At 40.3% G+C, this 26,056-nt stretch overlaps 1 protein-coding gene across 2 annotated transcripts in view; it reads right to left on the reverse strand.

The window, feature by feature from the left end:
• Window positions 1-3,331, reverse strand: part of AIG1 (androgen induced 1) — a 123,584-nt gene extending 120,253 nt beyond the window's left edge. The window contains exons 1-2 of one of the 2 annotated variants that reach the window (XM_032101983.1): window positions 3,011-3,331; window positions 2,461-2,860 (exon numbers count right to left, since the gene is read on the reverse strand). In XM_032101983.1, coding sequence (XP_031957874.1) covers window positions 2,849-2,860; window positions 3,011-3,151 — 153 coding nt within the window. In that variant the 5' untranslated portion in view covers window positions 3,152-3,331 and the 3' untranslated portion in view covers window positions 2,461-2,848. Of the gene's footprint in view, window positions 1-2,460; window positions 2,861-3,010 lie in introns of those variants that run through there. The other variant, XM_032101982.1, reaches the window with a different exon arrangement.
• Between the last annotated feature and the right edge of the window lie 22,725 nt (window positions 3,332-26,056).

Consider the following 26,056-nt stretch of genomic DNA (forward strand, 5'->3'; position numbering starts at 1 on the left):
TACATGAGAAAGAAGACACTGCTCTCTTTTCTGTGTGGGCTTTGTAATACACAGGTACTAGTCAGGTATCTTTACCAGCTTTTGAATAAGGAGGGTAAGTATCTACCACCTCTCTATACCAAGAAGAAAGTCTGAAGTGGAGATACTACTATTAGTTGCAACAGTCAGAAGCATCTTGAGTGTAATGTCAAAACATACTGCCTGTGCATTGCTTTATAAACCAGAAAAATATTCCACTGACACAGGTGTTGTAGGGAATGTTGCCACCACATTTGCAAGTGCAAAAAAACCTAGTAAGTCATCAGAATAACAGCAGTTAAAATAACTCATCGGTTGCACTTGTCTCCTTTCCTAATTCAAGGATTAAGAATGAGCACTGGCATCCAAAACATTACTTAGATATGAACATCCAAAATACTTTGGATGGACCAGCACATTACATTTGTATTAAACAACTTCCTCATAATGCTCAACTTCCGTGAACAGTGTGAGGGCTCAAAGTCTACTGTTCAAAACATTGCATACACTTATAATGTTTTACTGTCCTGTGTTTTAGAGTCCAAACTACTAGATTTTCATAATTCAATTCAAAAGGGTATTACCTGCGAATAACTGTAAATCATTTCCCACAGCACCTCGCAAAGCCAGCTACTTAAAACTCCAAGAGATTTATGGATGCTGAGACTGGAAAGAACATCCCTTTACAAACGGACAGATGGAAAAAATTTCAAATTACTTTTCAGATTCAAGTCATAAACTGACTTTCTCAAAAACTGGTAGCAGTTTTTGGAAGCAGAAAGAACTTCTACGTGCTTCTGTGATGTCAAAGATGAAATCTCTGTTTGTGGAGGTACAATCTGTAGCAAGAACACACGTCTGCCAAGACTCTGGCATTGATGATATTTTGTCTAGACAGCCTTTGAATGTGACTGACACAGGAACAGTGCACATGGCTGAGCAAACTGAAACTTATGGAAGAGATTTGCAAGACTTAGGCAAGATACAGGATTTTGGAGATGTGCCTAACATCCTCCAACCATGCCTCCTGGTATCCTCCTCAGGAATCTAACTGTTTTTGTTTCGTCAAGTCTCCCAGTTGTCCCAGGGAACAGAAAGATACATTTGCTTACATAAGATGGTAGCAGGGCCATTTGGACATAAGGAAATATTGTCAGCAAGTGGAGAGGTCTGCATGCTGGCTAGTCACTGAGAAATGCATTCAAGCCCTTGAATTGTGTGTTATTTCGAAGGATTGAAGACTAAGAAATTGCTAAACCTTTTCTCAACTACTGGGCTTGACTGTGAGAAACACAGGGCAAGTATTAGCTAAAGGACAGAAATTACTAGCTGCAGTTGATAACTGTTCTAGATATTTTAGAAAGCACTACATATTTACCTTGATCTTTTGAGCCCTGACAGAAGTAGCCTGAACAATGTACATGGTTTGATGGAAAAGTCCAAGTGAACTTGCCACAGACAAGGCTATAATTTTTGGGGAAATGATGACTATCATTTACAGTTAAATTTGTAAATTTGTAAACTGTGTGACAGCCCTGGTTGACTTAGTCCCCAAGCAGCTGTCAGGGCTAGGAGAAAAGAGAAAAAGGTGAAGGAGACTCAAAGAGATTATCAGCTTTTAGCTTTAGCTGGTTCACTCCAAGTTCAACTGTCATTGAAGTCAACAGCTACTCCCCTAACTTACTCGGATTTTATGCTAACTTCTATTAACCAATATTAGAGACAGTACTGTTCAGCAGCCCAAAACGAAAAAAAAAGTAGATTCTAGTTTGTCCTTCTGAGAAACATCAAGCCTTAAGACACCAATTTACAGTTCCAGTAAAAGCACTAGTTACTGCTGTCGATCCTCAGAGCTCCAGCAAATTTTTGCACCTACAAAAAAAAATTATCCTGGCTAAGTGAAAAATACAATTGATGCTTCTTCTCTGCAAATAATATATGGACCTCAGTGACCCTTAACTTAATCCTGATACAGAAATTTCCACACTTGACCTGCTTGGCTACTAGGGTTTGAGTTTGCTCTCCAAGCCCACAAACTCGACCTATTGAGCCAATTCACGTCTGTAGGCAAGAGCAGCAGTACTTGTGAATCTACAGTGAAGTTCTGAGAGGTACTGAAATACTTCCATTTTGGGACTTCTCAGTAACTGAGTTGGAACCGCAAAAATTCTCACCTAATTACACCATGGATACAAAGAAAAAAATATTTTGATCTAGGTACTAGGTTTAAGTTGGCTATCATATTTCCGAACCAGAAACCAAGTTTCTCCTCCCATCTCCTCTCTTCCCCCCGCCCCCTCTCCTCCCACCTGCACTAAGGGAACACTTGTTGCGGAGGCAGCAAGCCTCGGAAGCTCAGATTAAAAATAGCTCTGGCTGGCACCTGGTGTTCTCCAGCAGGCCAGCATGCTGGTGACTCTTCCAGATCTGGACCCTTACGAAGAAATATGATGAAATGACACGTCTTTTATTTCATACACTCGTTTATGGATTTGCAACCAAAACTAACTGGATCTGGCAAGTTGGAGTTGCCTGGCACTTTCTTCATCACTGACACACTTGCAACCTGTCACGGATGAATTCCTCAGAAGGGCCAAAGGGAGCAATATATTTTATTTTGACAGCACACGGGAGCCAGATGCTGGGCCAGCAGGTTCTGGTGTTCACTGTCGGCCATTAGAAAAGCCGAAACACATCATCAGCACTGGGGTGGGTAACAGGCCGTCAGGCGCACCTTCCCCACGGCTGCTGACACGCAGCAGCCGCTCGGCTTTGTCCGTGCCTCTCTCCGTTCCAACCACCCGGCTCCGCGGTGTCCGCCTGGCTCCTCTCACGGCCGGCCCTGCAGCCCCAACATGTCGCCGCCCCGCTTTAAGGTCACCGCATGGCGAAGCCGTCGAGCGCCGGGGGCCGCGATGCGCCCGGGCCGCGGCCGCTCCACGGGCAGCCCGAGGGAGGGGGCAGGGCCACGGCCGCCGCCGGGGGCACTTACCAGGTCTATGAAGGTCAGAAATTTCCAGCTGCCTCCATAGGTCTGATGCGCGGGCATGTCAATGGCCTTGTAATTGCACAGGATGGAGCAATAGGACAGGAGGATGGCGGCGCGCAGCACCTGGCAGGGCACCAGCGCCATATTTGCGGCGCGGGGTGCGCTTCCGTGTGCCTGTGTCCGTGTCTGTGTCCCCGTGTCACCGTGTGTGTGTGTCCGTGTGTCCCGGCGTGTGTGTGTGTATCCCTGTGTGTGTGTGCGCGCCGTGCGGGCGGGACTCCGAGCGCCCCCACGGCCCCGGCCGGGGCGGAGCGGAGCGCAGGGCCCGCGCGGTGCGGCGGCGGCGCGGGGCAGGGGGGCCCGCAGGGCCGGCAGCGGCGGCCGCGGCCGCGCGGGCGGGCTCGGCGCGCTCCCGAGCTTCAGCTCCGCGGCCGGGCCGTTCCCGAGGCAGCGGAGGGACGCCAGTGTGAACACGAGTTAATTGCAGAACCCGGCTGCCTGCCGGTTTTCAAGCGAGAACTGCAATGGGTCAGCAATTACGGGTTATAATATCCTTGCTCGGAGGAACGCCGTGTCTCGTGTGTGCCCCCGGGGCGGGCGACCCTTCCCCCGCGGCCGGCGCTGTCAATGGGCCGGCTCAGCAAGTGCCTCCGCCCCGGCGGCGGGAGCGCGGCCGGGGACGCCCGGGGGAGGCCGCCGGGGGGGGCGCGGCTCTGGCCGTGCGCCCTGCCTGCCGCTGCAGGGCTGCCCTCCGTGTGTCCATACCCTTCATGTGTCAATAATCCACGTGTATCCTACCCTACGTGTGTCCATACAGCTGCCCCGCCGGGCAGAGCATTTGTTCTGCCCCCTCTGTCCCTGAGGCACCTTCAAGTTTCTCAGTGTTTCCACTCGTCCCACGTAGATGTTTGCTTGAAGTGGGCTCTCCAATGCCTACAAGCCCTGTGAGATGGGAGCCTTCTGATCCCTGGGTTGAAATTAGGTACCAGCATTATATGGCATGGTGCCCTGGGACATCATGCCAAGGGACTGGAGCATTTTTCTTACAACGAAAGGTTCAGGGAGCTGGGCCTGTTCAGCCTCAAGAAGTCATGACTGAGAGGGCAGCTCATCAGTGTCTGAGTATCTTAAGGGAGGGCGTCAAGAGGATGGAGCCAGGCTCCTCTTGGTGGTGCCCAGCAGTAAGACAAGAGGCAACAGACAGAAACTGATGCACAGCAAGTTCCACCTGAATACGAGGAAGAACTTCTTTGCTGTGCGGGTGACCACACACTGGAACAGGTTGCCCAGAGAGGTTGTGGAATCTCCCTGACTGGAGATTTTTGAGAACCATCTGAACACAATCCCGTACCATGTGCTCTAGGATGACCCTGCTTGAGCAAGGAGGTTGGACCAGATGATCCACTGTAGTCCCTTCTAACCTGACCCATTCTGTGATTCTGCAATTCTGTCCTGTCAGCAGAGGTTTGATCACCACAGGGATCCTTGATACTAGGAGAAATCAAGTGGGGCTCATGTTTGGACTCCTACACCTTAAAAAGGAAAGCTCTTAAGGTGCTTGATTGCAGGGTAAATATTAAATTACTCCACCGTCTGGAAAAGTTATTTTAAAGGAAACCCCCCTGCCCCGGGCAGTGATGTCTGAGCTTGGATAGACAAATCACTTCTATTAACACCATTTCCATACATCTGTCTTGTGAAATAAATATTTGAACAGTAAGGTGCTTCATCATAGTTAAGCTGCTGGAAGGCAAAAAGAATCAATGATTGTGCAATGCATTCCCTGCTTCTATTCCACTACATAAAGTCAAAGCTTCTTCATCTGATATCAGCTGTGCTCAAGTTTTGCAAATACAAAGGGCTTTTAGGAGAACACATGCTAGCAGCTATCCTCGATAAATTTAGAACTGTTCAAGGTCTCTCCTTATGCAGAGGAATTGTATATCACATATATGCATGTACCAAGAATCCTCTAGAAGCATGGAGCATGAATTTAGCACCAGATGCTTTAGATAATCTTATCCATCAGTTCACAGACCCAGGAAGCACATTGAGCAATAGCACCTTTGTTGTTTGTGGCACCTATTTTAGTCTTGCAGGCTAAAAGGCTTTGGTCTCACTGAAGCCTCAAGGTGCAGTGTGAGTCATCTGAGTGTAATGTAATGGTGTGCAATACAATGGGAGACCAGAGTAGTAACATTATCAGTGTGACCCAAGAGAAGGGAATCTGTAAAGCAGCACGGTTGCTGGTGAGGACCTGATGTCTGTTCTGTATGTATGCAGGAGGTTTCACTTCTCTGGATCTGTGAATATTCATTAGTGGCTGAGGTGTATTAAGTGAAACCCTGGAGCACATCTTCTCTTTTGGTTTCATTCAAAAGGAGTCCAGCTTGCTTTCTGAAACTGTGTCAAGTTACAAAAGCTCTCAAAGGGAAGTTACTCTGTGCCGAACTACAGCACGACTGATTACATATCCATGCACACCCTTGAGTGTTGTGATCAGCCTCTTGACAGGAAGAGTTTGGGGCTGTGTAAGCCTTAGGCGATCCGTCCCCTACTTTTCTCCTGCACCACCTCCTACGATGTACAGGAGCTCACTCCTTCAGTCACCTCTCTGTCACTGAGGCACCACAGACACTAACACTCACTGCACACCTTTAGCAGTTTTCGTTTTAGTTGTGTGTAGTTTAAACAGTCTCCAAGGTTACAGCACCCTCAAAACTTTTAAAACTGAAAAGCTACCCAGGCTTTTTGGAGCCCCTTTGGAACGTTCTTCAGTTTTACTCTCCACTCTTCAATAGACATCTCAGCAAGGCTCACAGAAAATCTTAACCTCTTTAAAAAAGCTTTCACTCAGCCTTGTAAGTCAAGGTGAAAGTCTAAATGAAGCAGAATGTTGTACATTATAACACTCTTGTTCCCCATATTTTTTTTTTCAGTGAGGAAAATCTCAAGGCAGGCTAACTATCATGCCAGGCCCAGCCAAGCTTCTTCCTGGTCAAAAACTCATCTTTATTATACATTTCTAGACCTTTGAAAGGAAGCATAAGTCCATTGTGGGTGAGTTCTTTGTGCCTGTGTCCTTTCTAAAGGAGTATCTGTTGAATCTCTGTACAGTATTATAATAAGGACTAGATTAGATTGGAGGCTGCCATTAGCCTATATGTGCTGATGTGGACTTCATACTCTCTGTTTATTGAGGGATAAGCAGCAAAGTCTTTTGTGACTGTCATGAAGTTGGCTTGCAATGGATTTTATTTTCCTTTGGATTTGGTTTTAAATATTTTTCAGCAAAGTAAAAATTAGAAGTTTACTGCTTTGCTCTTTACATTGCTGTATGAATGCAACTTTCTTGTACTTTGGTAAAATGTTTACATTTCAGGTTTTGGATTAAATGCTGAAATCATAGGTAAACTGTAACTGTGTAAAATCAGATATTCAAAACTACCCTGTCATTTTTCAGATCCGAATGTTTAAATACTTGTTTGTATGTAAATTGTGAAAAGACTCAATTTTCATAAGCCACATACTGTAAATTTACTTGAAAGTAGGATTTTTACACAGGTCCTAGTTGTCATTCAGTTGAGATGAGAGATGGCATTAGAAAGGAGAGAGAGTTCAAAGTGCTTGTGTGTTTGGGATGGGAGATGTTATTAAGAGCTGTCTACTAAAGGGGAGAAAGCAAGATGTCTAAAAATCTGTGAGAGAACTGTCTGGAAAAAAAATTTAAAAAGGTGGGGGGGGAGGGGTCCCATCCAATTATATAAAATGAATAGCATGGTGTTCTTGCTGCTTGGCACCTTGATAGACTAAAGTGTAACATCTTGGAGTCCAAGTTTTTATCTTTTCTAGGCAGACTAGCAGATAAGAATGGTGAAGGAATTTTTGGTGGGGGTTTTTTGGGGGGGGAGGGGGGAGGGGGTTGGGTGTTCATTTGTTGTTGTTGTTATGTTTGTTTGTTTGGGTTTTTGTTTGGTTTGGTTTTGGTTTGGTTTGGGTTTTTTTAAATAGTTTTGGGTTTTGTTTGCTTTCCATTTTTTTTAACAAATGACATTTGAATTTCTGAATAGCATTTTATTTTGTGAATATCAGAAGATATTAGTGAATTATCTCTGAGAGAGATTTTGAGACCCACAAGGTGCCTTTCCTTAGTTGCTTTAAATTCAGGTTAGTTGTCTACAAGGAATTATGCCACAAACAGTTTCCTGCAAAGCAATAATAATGACAGTAATAATAATAATAATAATAATAATAAACATAATAATGGTTGTACTGGTAGGGAATTGGTAATACTGCCTCAAAACAATGTGCTCATGGTGACGCACCTGATACTGCAATTTCTAATATCTGAGGCATAGTGTACAAACTGTGCAAAGGTAAGAACTTGGATGTGTGGGAGTGTGACTCCCACATAAGCAGACATGCAAAAGTTAAGCTTTCTTGCAAGGAACATAAGTGAAATTACTGAAACATTGCAAGTTAAAAATCAACAGGAAATTATTTGAAAACCTGCTCAGTGCCTAAGAGAAGAGTTTTTGGAAATGTTCTCGGTTAATGTGTATGTGTTTAGTATACAGCTCTTCAGTTGAATGAACTGCCACTTGGGTAGGAAATGGCCTCATATATCAGGGGAGGATTCAACTCAAAATGTTTGGTAAAGACAGCTGCTGTAACTAGGCCTGTTGTTAATAGTACTGATAAAGTTCAAGCAAGTTTTTATTTCTTCATTTAATTTGAATATGTATAAATTACCTATATAATAATGATTGAAGGGTGGAGGAAAAAAGATAATAAAAATTAAAAGACCGCTTTCCTACCTGAAGAGAAAAGTGTTTAATTAAATTTCTGGAATCAGTTGGTTTTCTGATGACTGATTATTGCCAATTTACCTTCACCTATCGGTTTTAAGAATTACAGCAAAGTTACTAATTTGGCATATTTTGTACTGCATATTGTACTATATATCTATCTATATGTATTTAACAGTGGGAAAAAAAGCTGGAGTGGAGATGACCAGGAGATTAGTGAAACTAAGCTAGGGGCAGATGGAAATTGAGTCATCCTCTCTGCAAGTTAAACTTGGCTTTATCCTGAAAAAACATGAACTTTCTTGCTATAAAGATGAAATGAGTGAAAAAACTCACTATGTTCATCTTGTCTCTTAAATTATAGTGCCCCAAAGGGATGATTTTATAAAGAGAAAGCCTTATTGTACAGATCAGGAATTTTGAATATGTTAGTGATGCGGGAACTGTGTAAGCAGATTAACTTTTCTCCACATTTGGGTCAGATAGTTTGTGTGCAACAAAGCTGTTTCATGGTTAGGATTTAATATCTCAGTTTCAGATGCTTTCTGCTGAGTACATCGGACAGTGCTAGGGCAGAAAGATGGCAGGTAACAGGCCCTGAGGCACAGAACTGTGCCACTGACTGGGACTATTCCACCTGCCCACAGATCATATGGCCCTCTGTAAACCAGAGCAAATGTTCTGCTGCTGTTGCATGCAGTCTCACAGGATGTGGCTTTTGGGAAATGGTTTAGGAACATGTAGTGCACAGTTATAAATTATCTGCTGTCCTGTTTTAAGAGCTTATTCCTTACACTACATCTACCTATTGTCAAGTTCTTGGAACAGGCTGGATATTAGCACCGTGCTCTAACCAGCTGAGCTAATCTCGGGGTTGAAAGATTCACTGAATATTCTGAGTTGGAAAAGACCCACAGGGATCATCGAGTCCAGCTCTTGAGTAAATGGCCCATACAGGGATTGAACCTGTTGATTAACACCCTTGGTGTTAATTAACCTTGGTGGATATGCATTGTTGTTTAGGAATATCAGTGAACAGTAAAAAAGCAGAACTGTTTGCCAGGGGAAAATATGAGTCAGCTTCTTATTCATTAAAAATGTACAAAAGAAGACAAACCAATTTTCCATAAATTATTGTAAAGCCAGAGAAATTAACCCTGTGTGGAGCTGCACACTAGGGGTCTGCCTTCTCTTCTTTTGATAGAAGACAATCCTGGCATAAGAATTTTTACTAGGTACCTTTGAAACACAAGAAATCCCACCTGAACGTAAGAAAATGCTGTTTACTCTCAGATTGGTTGCACATGGGAACAGGTTGCCCAGATAGATTCTACATCTGTGTCAGTATTCAAAATCCATCTAGACATGGTCCTGGGCAACCTGCTGTAGCTGACCCAGCTTGAGCAGGGGGATTCAATGATATGTTCTCAAAAGGTCCTTTCCAACCTCAGCGTTCTGTGATGTGTTAGTGTAAATGGAGATACATATGTGACTAATGCATAGCTCACCAAGTCGGCCCGAACCTTCTAGATTAGAAGTTGTTAAACTGTAATTTTAACAACTAATTTAAATTGCTAACTTTAAAAATTAATTTATATTCATATGTTTAAAAATTAACAACGAATTAAATTGTTGATTTTTAAAATTATTTCTCTAATGGCTTAAATCCCTGAAGTACATCACCATGCTACCTCCTCTGAACTCCTGGGCAAAGGAGTTAGTAGGATAAGAAGAAATGGGAGTGGTGCTCCACACCACACCACTTCTGTAGCACTGCTTGCTTAAAAAAAAGTTACGTAATTGTTAATTTGTGCTGGAGACTTAATATGTGCATTTGATTAATTGAATTGGAACAAATCCCTACCCTGAAATTGCCCATCAAAAGTTACAGAATTATTTGTCTGCACCCTGTCTGTACCCCAAATTCTCATCCATAAATCTGGACTAGTAAAATTTTATGTCTTATGTCCTGACTGTAAGTTCATCTCAGCAAGAGCTATTTCTTAATTTATTTTGAAATTATAAATATGTAATTTTACTTCACCCAGTTGCATCCTGGACTTCTGAGGAAACTGAAACACTAAAAAATACAGAATTTTCTTAAATGAACAACATTATTTTCTGTGACAAGCAACTCATAGGCAGCATTGGAAAATAGAGTAAGCATAAAATATCTTCTGTTGTGAATGACTAGATTTTCTGGTTCAGCTGCAGTAAGATTAAGCTGATCAAGGGAGAGCAGTAATACATATCTAATACAAGAAACAGGACACAGAGAGAGCGTTTTCATTCAGTAGCAGAGAGACAGCACTGGCTATTAAGGACAGGAGTGACTGAATACCCATCTCAAAGATTTGGCATGGCCTGTTTTTTTAACTAGTTTTGCTTTGATGATTTTGCAGAAGCTTTTATTGTGTTTGGGCTGCCAAGCAAACCTGGAGGTGCCTCCCATCATCTGCTAGCCACCCTGCAGGGGATGCTGATCCTTGCCAATTCCTCCTCTCTTGGTAGGAGTGACTCTCAGCAGAATGCCACACTTCTGGCTTTTTGCTATCTGCCAGACAATACAACAGCAACCAAGCTCTCTCTGTCACCAGCTGGAAGCTCTTGTTCTATCTAATTTTTTATTCTAGTGCTTATCCTCAAAATATCTTTCACACAACTTGTGGAAACTGTAATTTTTCAGTGTGTATCCTTCCCATTGATAGAAGCTGCTGCTGAAGGCTCACATTTCTCTGGGCTAACAATGGCAGGGGGTCTCTACCATACTGTGACGATATTGCACTACAGATGGCTCCATAGGATGGTTTTCCTGGATACTGATGCTTTTTTTGTTTTGTTTTCTTTTGTTTTGCTTGTCCGTGTATCAAAAATGTTTCGTATTCTGGAAAATAAGAACATGAACAAGAAATCTTCGGGAAAGGTATATTCATTGCAGAGATCAACTTTAGGTCAGGAATCAAGACATAAATATTTATGGATGAGAATTTGGGGTACAGACAGGGAGCATCCTTTTTTTTCCTGCCTTTTTAGTTCAGTCTGTGGATGGATTAAACTCCTTCCCTGTTCACTAATTTACACTCTTCCAGCCTGCTTTCAAATCTTGTTCTTAGACACACAAAGCCACTGTGGAAATAGTGAACAGAAAACTATTCCTGTAACTTACTAATGTGCCATGTGTCTGTATTTCCATAACTAAAACCCTCTCTTAAAATCAGCTTGAAAAAAAAATCCACTATAGAAACCTCAAAATGTAAGTAAAAAGGGAAGGAAACACACATACTGATGTGACACCAAAAGTGAATTGCTAACTGGGTTTAGGGAAACAACCATGAATAACTTTCTCCACTGTTTGTTCAGCTTTGTATGTTTTTATAGTCTGATGATCATTTGAGATTAATTGCAGAGGATGGAAAGATAATACGTGTTAAAGGAGAAAATGAAGGGAGAAGCAGGAGGTCTAGACCAACCTCCAGAAAGAAACCAGTTATACACTATTGCATATTTGAGTGCTTAGGTAAATTGCCACAAATGTGAATAAATGAACATGCTGCAGTTACTTCAGACTTTCTTAAAAATACCTTTTTCCGTGTTAGGATTATTGCTACCCACTTGCTAAAACAAAAATAAAAATCAAACCAGTTTAAAACTATTCAAGCTAAATCATGGGAGTTTCTCTACAAGTCAATGAGATAATCATAATCCTTGCTTTCCTGGATGACAGCAGTGTTGCACAATGTTCATAACCACTGCAGAGGACACACTGTAAAAATGGGTGTTTGCAAAGAAAAACTAGTAGCTAATATCCTTGGGAAAAGTTTGGCTGCCAGAACTCCTGCACATGAATCTCAGACTCACTAACTGAATGGACTAACCACAAGTCACTTTGCCTTTTTTTTTCTGTTTATAGAAGGAACACAATTCACAGATGCATCATGAAGAGACAGCAGTTTAAGCAGATGCGGAGCACCGTTACTATAAGGCTTAGCAGTATGATTACTAGCTAATAAAGTGCAATTGAATGAACCAGAAGAGGCTGAATTAGGATGTCTTTGCTGGAAGTAACCCTGGAGACTGTAAATATGATAATTAGAATACCTTTGAAAGCCTTTAGGTGCCTTTTTGGAGTATATAAACTGGTAAATCTGACTAGTTGTGCTAGTAATATATAGCTGCTAGGGATAATTGAAAATGCACAGGACTGCAATTTTTTAACCAAAATATTTGTGTGAATTAGGGTGAAAGAAATCCTGTTTATGAACATTTTGCAAAAAATATAATCTATTCCCAAGCATCTTCAAGCCTTGCATGAACTTATGCAGCCACTGGCCTAGCAGCTTTATAATTTATGAGCAGCCCAGATGGTACACTATGATTCAGAACACAATCTAAATCTTTGTAAGAGTCCATTTAATTTTGGCTGATTTAGATTAATCACAAAACTGTCCTCTCTATGTTTTCTGAACCTAAGCAATCCAAGGTTTGAGAGGGTTTTTTATTTTTGTTTTGGTTTGTTTGTTTGTTTGTTGGCATCCTAATGTAAGAGATATCCTTCTTATCAGAGTAAATTATATCATGAATATTTCCAGAAATGATTGGAGAGAGGGATTTTTAAAATTTCAGACATTTCTGATGGCAGCTGAGGAAATTTTACATTTTTCACCTTGTCACAGAAAACATACCTGTGTCTATTTTCCTTGTAAGGGATTCACTGCAGACATTAGTTTGCTGCTTATGAAAGAACTGACCAGCTATGATGGATTCACACGGAAGAAGTACAAAAGTTTCTTTCAGGGCCAACATAACTAGTTAAAAACCTTATGAATTGCGAGACAGAATGATTTGTCTCGTGGGAATTCCTGATGTGTGGTGAGGATAAGGTGTAATGTGGGTGAATGCAAATGGCTAACATTTACCATTAGTATAAATTTTAAATGGTTACCTAAGTCTCTTGGAAAGAAATTCTCTTAATGTAGAAGTCATCTTTCTAAGATGTTTAATATAGTTGGAACAGTTAAGGGCTTCTTTTCCACTTATTTGATATCATTCTTCTATCCTTCTTTAATAAATTAGCATGCCTAAAAAACCTTGTGCTACTTTTATTAGAATTAATCTCTAAAGTTTCCTGATTCAAGTAACCATCTAAATTTTTTGTCCAATTTTAACACCTTTAGTGGGTCTCAGGTGAAAAGTTGACGCTGCTTCTTCTGAATGTAATGATACAACTTCCACTGATAATGATACGTGATCAAGCCTGAGCTCATGTAACTGACTTATTTGAGGCCAGTGTTCTGGTATCGTTAAAACATTAAAAACAATGAACAGAGCGTGGTTCCTATGCCACAGCTGGAACATAGTACATTGTGAGTAACAGAATTCTTCTCTCAGTATGAGCAGATATTCTTAGTTTTCACTGATGTGCCAGTAATTTGAGAGGGGAAAGAAATAAATGAGCAGAATATTAAAGCAAAACAAAAAGCATCTCAGAATGAAAAGCGTGCATGCAAATGAAAGTATGTGATAGTGGCAGGAAGTGATTGCATCCTAAGTCTTCTGCCTTTTTTCCAGATTTTGCTTTATTCTTTAAACTATAAAACTGTGATGGACCAAATCATTTTCATAAAACCAAAACAAACCCCACTGTTATTAGTTTGGGCAGATATACCATGTGAAGTTTGTTACCATTTGCTATTTTTCAATTCATTTATTAAGATCAGCTCTCATTTTTTAATTTTCAGTAATCAGTGTCACTCTAGTTATGAAAGCACCTCTGCAGTCTAGACAGTACATACTCATTTATGTGATAAATAATGGATAAATACTGAGTGTGCCATTAGCCGTTAATGCAGTAGATTGATTCCCTGCAGCACACACTCTCCATCCTTGTTTTAGCACTTATGCCACCTGTCTCTTGTACTTACTGTATGATGTTTCAATAATGTGAAGGGGGTTCCCTGATCATTCTTAATTTAGCTCATTTTATTTTCTCATAAGTAGGCTGGCATTGCTCTGACAGATGTGCAAATCAAAAGGTGCCTCACTAATACCTTTATGATTGCTGTGATTACCCTGCCCAGTGTTTCTAGCACAATGCAGATTGCATTTGGGTGACTGGATAGAATCAGTAGACCTGATTTCTTTCCACAGATTTCCATTTTAACAAATCACTACTGTTTTTGCTACGTGGCTGAGACAAAGACAGTTTACTTCAAGTCCCTGCTCCCATTTCCTTCAGCTATAGGATCAAAATGGAATTAAATCAAGTAGACAGATATCCGTAAGTCACCAGGGCAGGTTGTCATTCAACCAAGATTTTGAAGGAACTCAAACGTGTAATTGCAGAACTGCTGGCCAAGTTGTCTCACAAATCTATAGAAATGGCCACTGTGCCAGATTGCCAGTGAAACTTCCACCCACAGGTAGAAATTTGTGATTGTAATTCATCAGTACATGAGGGAGATTATGTACTGATCAACAGTATTTACATATAGGTTTGTTACAAATATATGTCTATGGTTCAGGGGAATATAATTCTTCCACTGTAGGTTCTATCAATCTAATCGATGAGTTATTTGTCCTTACATAATGCCTTTGTTTTCACTTTGATGCTCCTAAGATCCTTCTTATATTTGATAGCCTATTGCATTTAACCTTTTTATGGGTTATACAATATTCAAGTCCTGCTATCCTGTTTTGCATGGTTCCCCCAGTTCCTGGTGTTCAAAGTGAGAGGTCTGTGGCTGCAAATTGCCATCTAACTGTTTGTCTGTAAGGGAATATGCAAATACTTAAATGTGAAAAACCTTTTTTATTTGACCTGAAACATTATACTGTGGGAAAGATGGGTGAGAGAGAGCAGAGGAAAGAATGGACACAAGAAACTGAAAGAGGAACATTTTTCCTCAAATAATCCAGGAGTTAAAGAAATCACGAAGTATATGAGAAAGTTTGTTTTAGTTCTGCCCAGTAGCAGAACAGACTATAATCTGCAACTTCCACTTCTTGTTCACTCTAACATCTTAGAGGATATGCTTGGGTGGGGAAGGGTTCTAATTATTTTTGGTGACTATATTTTGCATAAATAATAAAATACTTTGTTTTGGAGATTAATATTCAGGTTTCACCTCTGAAGCAGGACTGGGGGTTTATTGTGACCTTGGCTGCTGACAGCTTGTTTTATGCAAAGGGAAAAGTGTCATCTGTAGAAAATTTAACTATGCTTTAGCTTAGCCATTAAAGGCACTCATGGGATGATAGTGAGGGAGCAAGTGTGAATCTACTCTCTGCCTCATGTCATGTTAGTCATACTGGTCACTTGCATTAAGCCTGGGAGCAAAGATTTGGGTTCCCATTAATAATAATGTGTTCTTCCTTGGTTAGGAGGAGTCCCCAGACATGGCCAGGGGAATTGATACTTGACACTATCTCCTCCCTTGGTAACAAAAACCTCCTTGTCTACATAAAGTTTCCCTTCTCATGAAAATATAGAGTGGATTAACTGGAAAATATGCCACATCAAGGCTGTTGACAGAACCAAGAGCAAAATTTCTGCCTGTTCAGATGAGGCAGAAGGTCCCTGGTCTGGTTGCAGCAAATTCTCCTGCAAAAGATGTTTCCTCACCATCAGGTCAGGCCTATGTCCAGCTGGCTGGGTCTGCCCCTGCCTAGGTTCCTACTCCTTCAACTGTGGTCCTGCATGCCTGGCTGGAAGCCTGGCTTCCTCCAGAGCAGCTCCTCTTCCCTGGGAGTCTGGGTCTGGGGTGAGTCTCAGAGTAAGTCACAGGAGTCAAGACCCTGCCTGCGGTAGATCAGGAGAAAGCTAGTGGTCCCACTGTCCCCTCAGCTTTCTCCCTTTCATTCGGGAGGGAAAGAGGTGCAGGATCATACTGTGCACCGCAGCTGCAGGGTTCCTGCTCAACCTCACAGAAACCTCACTGAAGGAAATGAGGGAACATATTTAGCTTTGCTGCATACATCATAAAACATATTTAAATAATGTAATTCAGTTGCTCACTGAATATTCTCCTGCTTTAAAAGAAGACTAAAAGAGGAACAGTAAATGAAGTAGGCATGACTCTGTCTTTATGGATGCATAAACTGCTTTGACTGTAGTGAAAACACAGCCAAAAAAGATCAGAATGCAAGCCCATTCAGTTTAACCAACAAAAGCTGTTTCCTCAAAGGACTGTCAGAAAAGAATTCACTTCTGTTTAATCTATTCATTTTGTGGGAGAAAGCTACATCTCTTATCCTCAAATTAAATTTATTTACCCATGCATGAGGGAAAAACAGTGAGCCTGAGAGATGCCCTGTGATTCAAAATTCAGTAGGTTTTGCTTCTGATTCCATTAGGTTATTTCCTTCTTGAATTTCAAAGACTTTTAAGCAACTGAGCCATTCTACGTTGGAAAAATCACACAAAACAATCTGACTTTCAGAAGAATGATTGTTATGGGTGAACCTTTGAAAAAGGAATAAGAGGCTAGCTTAAAATACTAGACGTATCTTATTGTCAGCTTTATAACACTGAGCTATGTTCACTCTACTTTTCTTGGAGGTTTTTGCATTCAGGAGAGCAAAGTTGTTTCAGGCTGAAAAATAACAACAACTATTCATGTCCTTCAAATAACACATCCCATGTATCTTTACTGTCAACTAATCTGATTCATGTATAAAAGTTATTGCCCTGTCAGCTTGTCAGAAAGGACCGAGTCATATATTGTCTTCAGGGGAAGATCACAACAGCCTCAAGAAAAAACTTGTGCTGAGTACCAAGATGTGGCAGATAACAGAAAAATGGAAGCAATAGGAAAATGGAAGCAACAGGAAAATGAAAGCAACAGAGCCTCATTCTCATGCCTGCCCATCAGTGCCACAGCTTAGTTTATCCCAGTGGACTCCTGATACCCTGTGAACTTGGGTATTTGTTCTGGTTTCTTACCCATAAATAATGGAGTAAGGTATTGGACTGAAATTAGGGACCAGCTAAACTTGATGCTGATACTACCACATTCATTTCCAATGGCATTAGAAAAGCTCAAGGCAGTGATAAAAATCACTCATTAGTGGGATTCAAACAGCTTATCCCACCTTTGCACCTGTAAAAGCATAGCTCTACTGCATGAGGAAGAGCGTTGGGAAATAATTTTTTAAATCTATATATCTCAAAATATATAGGATGCAATTGCTGACAATGACAGTAATTGCTTAACATCTGACTTCTGATAAATAGAATCAACTTCTTAATTCCTCTTCCTGTCCTATATACAAACCCCACCAAAATGTGTGGTGGAAATGCACCAAAAGGGAGGACATTGTATCCACTCTACAAAAAAGGTCACAGAAACCACCAGGGAGGTCTGGTCTTCCAGTTTTTCTTGCCTGCCAGTGGAACGTGAAGTAATAATCTTTTACCTTCAGCTTCCCATCTGTAAAAGAGGTGTATTTTCTTGCTGATACAGGAGGCTGAGGAGAATAATCTTTTTAGAAGCAGTCACATACTAGAGCAAGAGTAACTGCAATAAAGAGACAGCCTCCACTGGCAAAGTCTTTGGGGGAGCCTCGAGTTCCCTTTTAACTGACTCCTACATTTTACCATGCATTACATATCCATATACACAATATTTAGCATATGTAGCATTTACAAGAAATAGCAGGCTTCTAAAATAGTCAGACAAATAATTTTAAATTAATGGGCAAAAAATAGTACCCATGTCCTTAGCAAGATAAGGTAACTATTTAACACATTTCTGTCAAATAGTTAAAACCCCATACATCTCTTCTTAAAATTCTCCTTAGTGAATCTGTGACTTTATTTGGTCACTTCTAAATAACTAAAATTTTTTTGAGGAGCAGTCTCAATCCCAGTGTGTCCCAACAGACTAGCACAACCATGCTCAGTGAGTGCTAGCAGGGCTCCAACTCTCTGGGAACAATGAGAACACGTTAGTCTTGTCATCTGGAATATCCATTTAGCATCCTGGTTTTTTCTGGTATTTTATGTTTTGTCATAAGAAGACATTCCTGTTTTCTTTAACATAAGTCCTGAAAGATCTGAAGGAAAAAATACATAGTTAGGTTTCACATTGATCAGGGATTATCTAACTGATGGAACTGTGAAAATGCCTTTTATCCCCTAAAGAGAGAGAAAAAAAATATTGATCACAGAGCCTATGAAAACATTCTAAGTATTCTAAAATGTTTAGCTGTTCTACATGTTATAAAAGTCAGTTTATAAGAGGTATAAGTAATAGTACAGCCCACTAAAAGTCAGATTAATGCATAGCAATCCCAAAAGCATTTCATCAAGGAGTACAGACATTTGGGTAGATAGCTTTAGTCAGTTTATTACTAACCTGATTGGACACTCAAGATACTTATAATGGATTTAATTTGGTAATAATAAAATATTGCTTATGCTAATGGTGCTATCCAGATTAATAGGTTTTAAATGGTTAGTGCTATTTTATTGTCTCATCCTGACTAATGAACTAGTCTATATCTGCACTGTACATTGAATGATGGAGACCAATAACTTAAACAGTATCATACAGTGATATCAGTATGGGACATCTGAACATTTTTTTCCTTATACATTGAAAGGTAAAGTTGCAGTTTATGAAAGAGAAGTGCTCTCCATTTTTAATGTGTGCAACAGAAACTGTAAATAGCTGATAGAACACTGGGAAATTGGTTTAAGTGCCTCACCACTCCTCACTCAAACCATCTGTCAGGCACTTACTTCTTCAGTATAAAAAAAACAAACACAATTTTTAGAAATGTTTGTTCTGCAAATGCAAATCAATACTTTTAAATTTCTTTCAAGTCACGTTGATGGATATGTATCTTACAACATGTCTGCATGGAGATACGGTGCCTATTTAACTACTTCAGAAAAAGGTTGTGAAGGCCCAGGCAGGCCATCCAAGATACACTTGAATTCTCTGTTTAGCTTTGCTAAAAGAGGATCTGAGTGGCTGGGGACACACAGAGTGCCGTTTGACAGGTGTCTTCAGTTTGTGTCCAGCTCACTTGCATGTGCTGAAAAAGCAAGTCTTGCCCTCTCCCCACCTGCTCCTGTCCTCCAGCCCCCATTGCAAGTGCACTGCTGATGCTGCTGACAGTGCAGCTCCCACAAGTACTAGTGCCAGGAGAGGAGAGGTGGTGGAACAGGGCTAGGGACATTGGGAAGGGGAGGTTCACATCTCTCAGTGACACCACGGACTTATGTCACTTTAAGCAGCTTGTGGAACTTCGCTGCAGAGCCCCAGCTCAGCAAGATGCTCAAATACATGCCTAACTTGAGGCACACAGGCTATTGGTAAGAAAATACTGAAGCATATGCTTTATTTTTAAACACGTTATTAAGAGCTTCCTGAATTGAGATAATTTCCTTCTCAGTATTTCTCTTCCCATCCAGCATAACTTTATTTTTTCACTTCCTGCCAATATGTACTTCATTTCCCTCTGCACATTGCCAGCCAGCCCTCAACTTGCTGGCTGGCATCTTTTCATTCTCTTAGGTGGAGTGTGTGTGTGGTGCTGCACTATTTTGGGAAGGCATTAAAGATACAAGACAATAAAGATACAAATCCTCAGGGATCAGGAATGGGCCCTGGTTCATTGACTACTATAGCTATAGCTTTGTTGTCTTCTGTGTTCTATGAGTCCCATGGAAAATTAAAGAGAGCTTAATTAAAAAGCCTAAATATCTTTAAATAAGTTTGGATTCAGATTTCCATACCAACCTGTTCTGTTGTCAGAACGTAGGGTATGGAGGAAAAATCTAGTTCTACACCATTTCTCATTGCTGTCCTGTCTCCTGTAGCCTTGGAGAGGCAGATAAGGGATATAAAAAAGCTTGTGAGTACTGCACTGTAAGTCAGGTAGTAGGTCCAAGACAGTGCAAGTAAAGATCCCAAACTCTAGGCAAGTTAAGTTCATCAACTACCTGATTTGTTGATCCTAAATATTTCTTTAACCAGAAAATTTTATTCATGATTGCACTAACAGCATTTCACTGAAGCCAAACTTGAAACTTTTTTTTCTTAGTACTTACAAGTTTGTCAGGCATTCCACAAATGTTCTTCTTCAGCTGTGGGATCTTGAACAGTACAGAGTATGTAGGCAGTATCTTGTTTTATTCATCTAAATGGGTAATACCTATCAGTCTCTGAAGTCCTGTTGGGATGATAATGGATGACCGGCACTGAAGAGGACTGAAGATGATCTCTTAGGTTGATTTCAGTGATTTTTTTTCCCCCCACTGTATCTCCCACTTTTTATTGTATCTGGCTTCTAGAATATTTTTTACATTGTATCTTTTGACCAAAATCAGAGTTAAATTACACTTCAGAACATCAGTTGCCTACAGTCATCATCTGTGTTTAGCCATATTTTGGTTTGTGCTCAGAAAATGAAGATGCAATTTTGATCTTTTGAAAGAAAATAATTTCACCTAAATTATTTAACAGACCTTTACACCTACCTGCAGCAGAGAAGGTTGCTTTTAATTTATTAGATGGCTGTGAATGCCTATTGCTCTCAGCACACAGGGTTAGCTGCTGCCAACTTTTCTGCAGTTTCAAAAGTTTCTGGATTGTTGAAATATAATTACGGTTTAAGTGAAGATGCCACAGAACTTGTAATTTGCTCTTTTAGTAATTTCTACAGTCCAGAGACCTTGAGCCAGGAACACTGCTGGCCATGCTGTGAGCCCAGGAGTGAATTTCTTTTTATACATGTTGGTATCCACCAACACACTTTCCCCAGGCTTCATCATGCTAGTTCCTTGCCAAAACATTGTAATTGCACCGGCAATTTCCATTCTTAATTTTAGGGTAAATATGCTTCTTAAACAGTCTGACAGTGTCCTTATTGACCAAGAACACAATTTGACTCCTTTCCCCCCACCCCAGCAGTAATTACTCATACTGAGATTACAACTGAAATTGTTAACAAACAGCATCCAACAAATGTAACCTGTTTGAATTTAATAGTGTCCACCCACTTGCAAAACCCAAAAAGTCTCAAAAAGTAAGAAAACCCTGTACTTGCACACTAGTCAGCTAGAGATGGGGCCAAATTGTACATCTTCTCCTAGACATGTGCAAGAAATGTGACTCTGTAAGGATGGAGGGCACAGGATTATAAAAGTCTAGAACACTTAAGCATTTGTTTAACTTTTAAGCCCAAGAGAACATCACTGAAATCACTAGGTTTATTCCTGCACTTAACAGTAATTATGCCTTTACACACCAGCTTGACTTCAGACTTGTCTGTATTATACTGACTATGAAACTTTACCCAGCTCCCATTGACCAGGATCATAGTGCTGCCCTTAGTGGGTCTTAAGTGATATTAGATGTTCCATTAGAGAAGCATTGTTTCTGTTACAGTTTACAATCTTAACATCTGAAAACTGTCATTAAAATATGTAGCTTTAGAACATACTTTTTTTCATATATGTAGCAGATGGCTACTTACTGGCAACTGGTCATGTATTAATTTTTCAGAAACCTGTTTCTTGAATATGATTAATGACTCACATCCCCCTCATATTTCTTAATTCCAGATGAATGGTATATGGATTCTGATATGCAAGACATATGCTGAACACCTAATTGGGCTGCCAATGGCTCAAAAATATTATAAGCTCAAAAACTCAGGTAATACAAAGTTTGTTGCCTGGATATTTCGTGTTTATAAACCTGTGGTATTCAGGAAATACAGTTTATATTGATATGTTACCTATTAGAATTGATTACATTATGACAAATCAGTATTTTGCTGGAGATCTTTTAAAGCATTTTTATTTTTAAAGCAGAAAATATAACATGCTTTGCAATGTCTCTTCCATCATGAAGAAGAAAAATAATTCAAGGATGAACTGAAATTTTCATTGAATGCTTCTCCATATAATGTTTGAAACTGGAAATAATTTAAAAAGCCCAAAAGTTGTCAGACATTTGCAGAGAGGCCAGTTGTGACTGGAAAAAGCCCCAAAAAACAACCCACCATAAATCAGTAGGAAGATAAGAGCTGCCATTACTGCAGCCAGATGAGAACTTAATGTAATCTGTTGTCCTCAAAGTGCAGCCAGTTACATCGCTTAGGGAAAGAACTTCGTCTTTTTGTCTCCTATACTTTTTCCTATGCTACACCCCCTCCTGCCAGTCAGTGAGTCGTTTAGGGCTCAGGGACTGACCCCTAAGCATCTGCATATATATGAGCTTGTTTTAATAGGCACTAATGGACTGTCTCACAGCACCTAATGAGGTGAATCTTGTTTTCAATACATTCATAGTCTGGCACCCCGTAGCATTCTTCTGTGTCAGGTCTACACCTTAAGCGTGTGCTGTGCTAAGTAGTAGTTAAGTAGGGGTTTTTTTGCCTGTTTTAAATCTGCTAGACCTCGTCATTTTCTTGATGGGAGGAGGGCATGGCACCATGTTATTTTTCAGACTGTGCCTGAGCAGAAGAGTATTTGGTGTGTGTCACCTAGATCTATACAGGTGTAACACCTCTTTATCCCTTTTGTTTTGGAGTTACTCCTGGTAATGGTGCTTTCATTGGTCACTGGCCTCATAGTTTTGCAGGACTGTCTGCAATGATGTGCAAGACTTCTTTTACTTACTGGTATTAGGTATAGACATGATGGTGAGTCTAGAGTTAGATTTCTCTCTGTTTTGTGCTTGCTGACAAAGAATTTTATTTCCCTTCTATGTCCTACACATTTGAAACCTTGAATGATACAGTTTCAGGTATTACAGAGATTTTAATGTACTGTATGACAAGCTGGTTAAGACTGACAAAACTGGTAGAAACACTTCAAACTTTTAGTATACACATCCTCAAACTGCTAATCCATTAAGATGTTTATTGTAACCACATTATTTTATTTCTTACATTCCAGCAGAAGTTTTGATGGCATTCTTACTGAGAATTATTGAGAACAATATTTTTTAGGAACAAATCAGCTCAATACAGAAGTGTGAGATACTTTTAAATCATATATTACCTGTTAATTTCAGTGAATCACAATTTTAGAAGTTTTGATCATCTACTGTAATGTACATAACAGGATTTAAATTGCTGACTCAAAAGTGAAAGGCTCTGATGAACCTCAAAGCTGAAAACTTTTCAGTTAAGCAGATTCACAGGTATTAGTAAAAGAAATCGGTCCTCCTAAATTATTTATTTATGATCCACTATTGCAACACTTAAAACAACACTGACATCTGTTTCAACCTTATTGATAGCCAAAATAATGCATTACTGTGCATGAATAGCTCAGTGGTGTGAGACACAGGTAACCAAAGGACACTCTCTAGGTGTGTCAAACAACAAGTTATGACAACAGCTGTGTAAAGTTTCCTTTGAGCTTGTTCAACCAAATGATTAACTGAACAAAGCACACTGTCAGAGGCAACTACTGCCTGGCAGTGAAGCTGTTCACTCATTGGTTAAAAATGCCTAACTAACACCTAAACTGTAAATACCATGTGTATCAGTACTGCCAACTCATCCACGTGTTTTACTGATTATCTACAAATCTAGTATTTTTCTTACATTTTTAGAGATAATTCTTGATATTTATCCCACTTCTGGCACAAAGTGGTGATGTAGGAGTAATACACCTGCCTTCAGACAGAAGATTTATCAAATTATGCCACTTACACGTGAATTAGATGGAACCAGCCTGGATCACATTTGCTCATGTCCATATTCACGACCTTCCAGTTCCTGAGTTTACAAACTTTCATAAACCAAACACTAATTTCTAATTCAAATCAGTACTGTGAAAGCCTGGAAAGTTCAGAAATGGGAAAGAACTTAAGTCCAAGACATATAGAAAGTGGCTGAGGTCCTTCAGTAGGTGGCACACTTCCCTCTCAATCAGTTGTGAAGGAAAGTATTTGCAGGATGCTTGGGGCGCTTGCCTGTGGGAAGATTCCAGAGATGCAAAACCAGGAAGGCAACCAATGTGGTTAGGAAGGTTCCCATGACATGTGCCAGAGGAGTAGAGGAGATAGGATAATATGGTCAAATTCTAGGTAGCTGCAACTTAGTTAATGCCATTTTTCTTATCCAAAGTGCCTCCATCCATTTTGAGATGTCTTTTTTACTCTGTTTTCAAGTTGTCACTACTCTGTTATGAGTGGTCTACCTCTCTGCTCTCTCCAGCCCTTACATGAACGTCTCTATGCATGAAGCACTGGAGGTTTCTTTGACATGGAAGATGATGCAAAAAGGTTGCCTATTTGAGAAGAACGCTAAATGAAAGGCTATCAGGGCTAATGGGAATATAAATAGGCAAGCTTTTAGAAAATTAAGTCACTTAATAGTTCAGGTTATATATAACTCAGAAGTTGCTAAATCATGCCATGCCTTTGGCAGGCTCTTACTTCAGTTGTTCCTAGAAAAAATGGGGCAGGGGGAGGGGGAGAACTGAGTACAGTATACAACGTCTGTAGGAGCTAATACTTTATATTTAAGGAGAAATAACCAGTGCCTGGTAACATGTTCCACTTTGGCAGCAAGGCAAAGTATTTTTACCAAATGCCTAAAAGTCTTTCAAAAACTTAACTGGGTTGTTTGTTAAAAGGGATGATCATAGAGAACCTGGCTATAGTACTTACAAGCTTTATTTATCTCACATGAGAAGTGCACATAATCCCTTGCCTGAATTTCTAGTCAGCACTGTAGATTTTCCTATTCAGCTAGTCAATTAGCTATGAAAAAAATGAAAATGAGTAAAAGTAATCAAATTTTATTTAAAAACATTTTCCCAGGATCCATGGGCTTTAAAAAAATATTCCCATGAAAGGGCATAATTTCAGAAAATTCTGCCTTTTTCATTTTTCACCCTTTTCCAAGGTCAAGTGATGACATGTTATTATCAAGCTGTTGATGCACACAGCATGTTAGTTCTGCATCTGGAAATACTTTATGTGGAGAAAAATCACTTTTTTTTTTTTTTTACGGAAATCTCAAGATAGCAGAAAAATATTTTTCCTTCAGGAAATAAAGCCATTTGATCATTACCAGGCAAATAGGACTCCCCTTCCTTTGGGCCCTCTGCCAGAGTTATTTACACACAGGCTTTTTCAAGCTAACCACCTTGGCTTCGTGCTCCTTCACACCATTTGATACCATATGAGATTGGAGCTGTTGTGGATAAAGAAGTGCTTCACCGTGACTCCTTTGTGTTCTGTGGAGGAGTCATGGGCACACTCCCCTATGAGGAAAGATTACCCTTGTTTACGTAGGAGAGTAGACAAACAAGATACAGCAGCCTGGATTCAAGGAACACATAGGAAGAGATGTTGAGAGGGTGAACTGGCAGTGTCTTTTTCTCTTTTCTCATGCAATAAGATGGCACTTGAACAAAATGAAAGCGATATGTACAAATGAGAAAGAGGAATGCTGTGGCTGGAAATACATTTTATGGTATTAAATGATTAAAGGATATGTGAAACTCAAAGCTGCTACTTATCTCTGAGAAGAGCTTGAAATGGTCAGTAGAAGGTAGGTATCTCTCAAAATAAAAAATCAGTTACCTGAATTGGTACTGCTCTTCAAACTGATTTTGTGATGCATTTGACATCCAAAGTAAAACTGGATGCAAATGCAGCCCTTTCAGTACACTCGCCACCTCTTCTGATCCACCTCGGTCTCCCTTCTCACCCTCCTTGCTGGCCCCAGAGTCACTGGGCATGCCCTCTCAGGCTCTCCATACATCCCTGAGAGGGACTGGTGGCTGAGACCCTCACCCTTGCAGGCCGTTCATTGCCCAGCAACCAGCCAAGGGCCCTTCTCTCTCTGAGGAGCGGAGAAAGAGCAGATCTTCCAAAGAGAACAGAAGAGGGAGTATGCCCACCTCTTCCAGCATTGGAAAGCCAGCCCTGAGTATCTTGCATATTTTTCTAGTAAGCACAAAGAGCACTGAATGTGATGAGGGCAGTGGTGGGGCCAGTAGGGGCACCAGACAGTCAGAAACATTAGAGAAGGAACATGGGAGGAAGCTCCTGTATAAATAAGGACAATGTGTTTTAAACATCATTGATAGGAAACTACTAGTATTTGTTTATTTATGAGGAAAGCCATTCACAGGCAGTTTCCCACAGATTTTCTCACTTAATCAAACCTTAAGAAAGAGGATCTAAACAGCAAAATAACACCACTAATTTTGTTTTGCACTCCTACCTTCTGAGACTTTCAGAAAATTGGATACATTTGA

Source organism: Corvus moneduloides, chromosome 3 (genome assembly GCF_009650955.1).
Source record: "Corvus moneduloides isolate bCorMon1 chromosome 3, bCorMon1.pri, whole genome shotgun sequence".
Lineage (NCBI taxonomy): Eukaryota > Metazoa > Chordata > Aves > Passeriformes > Corvidae > Corvus > Corvus moneduloides.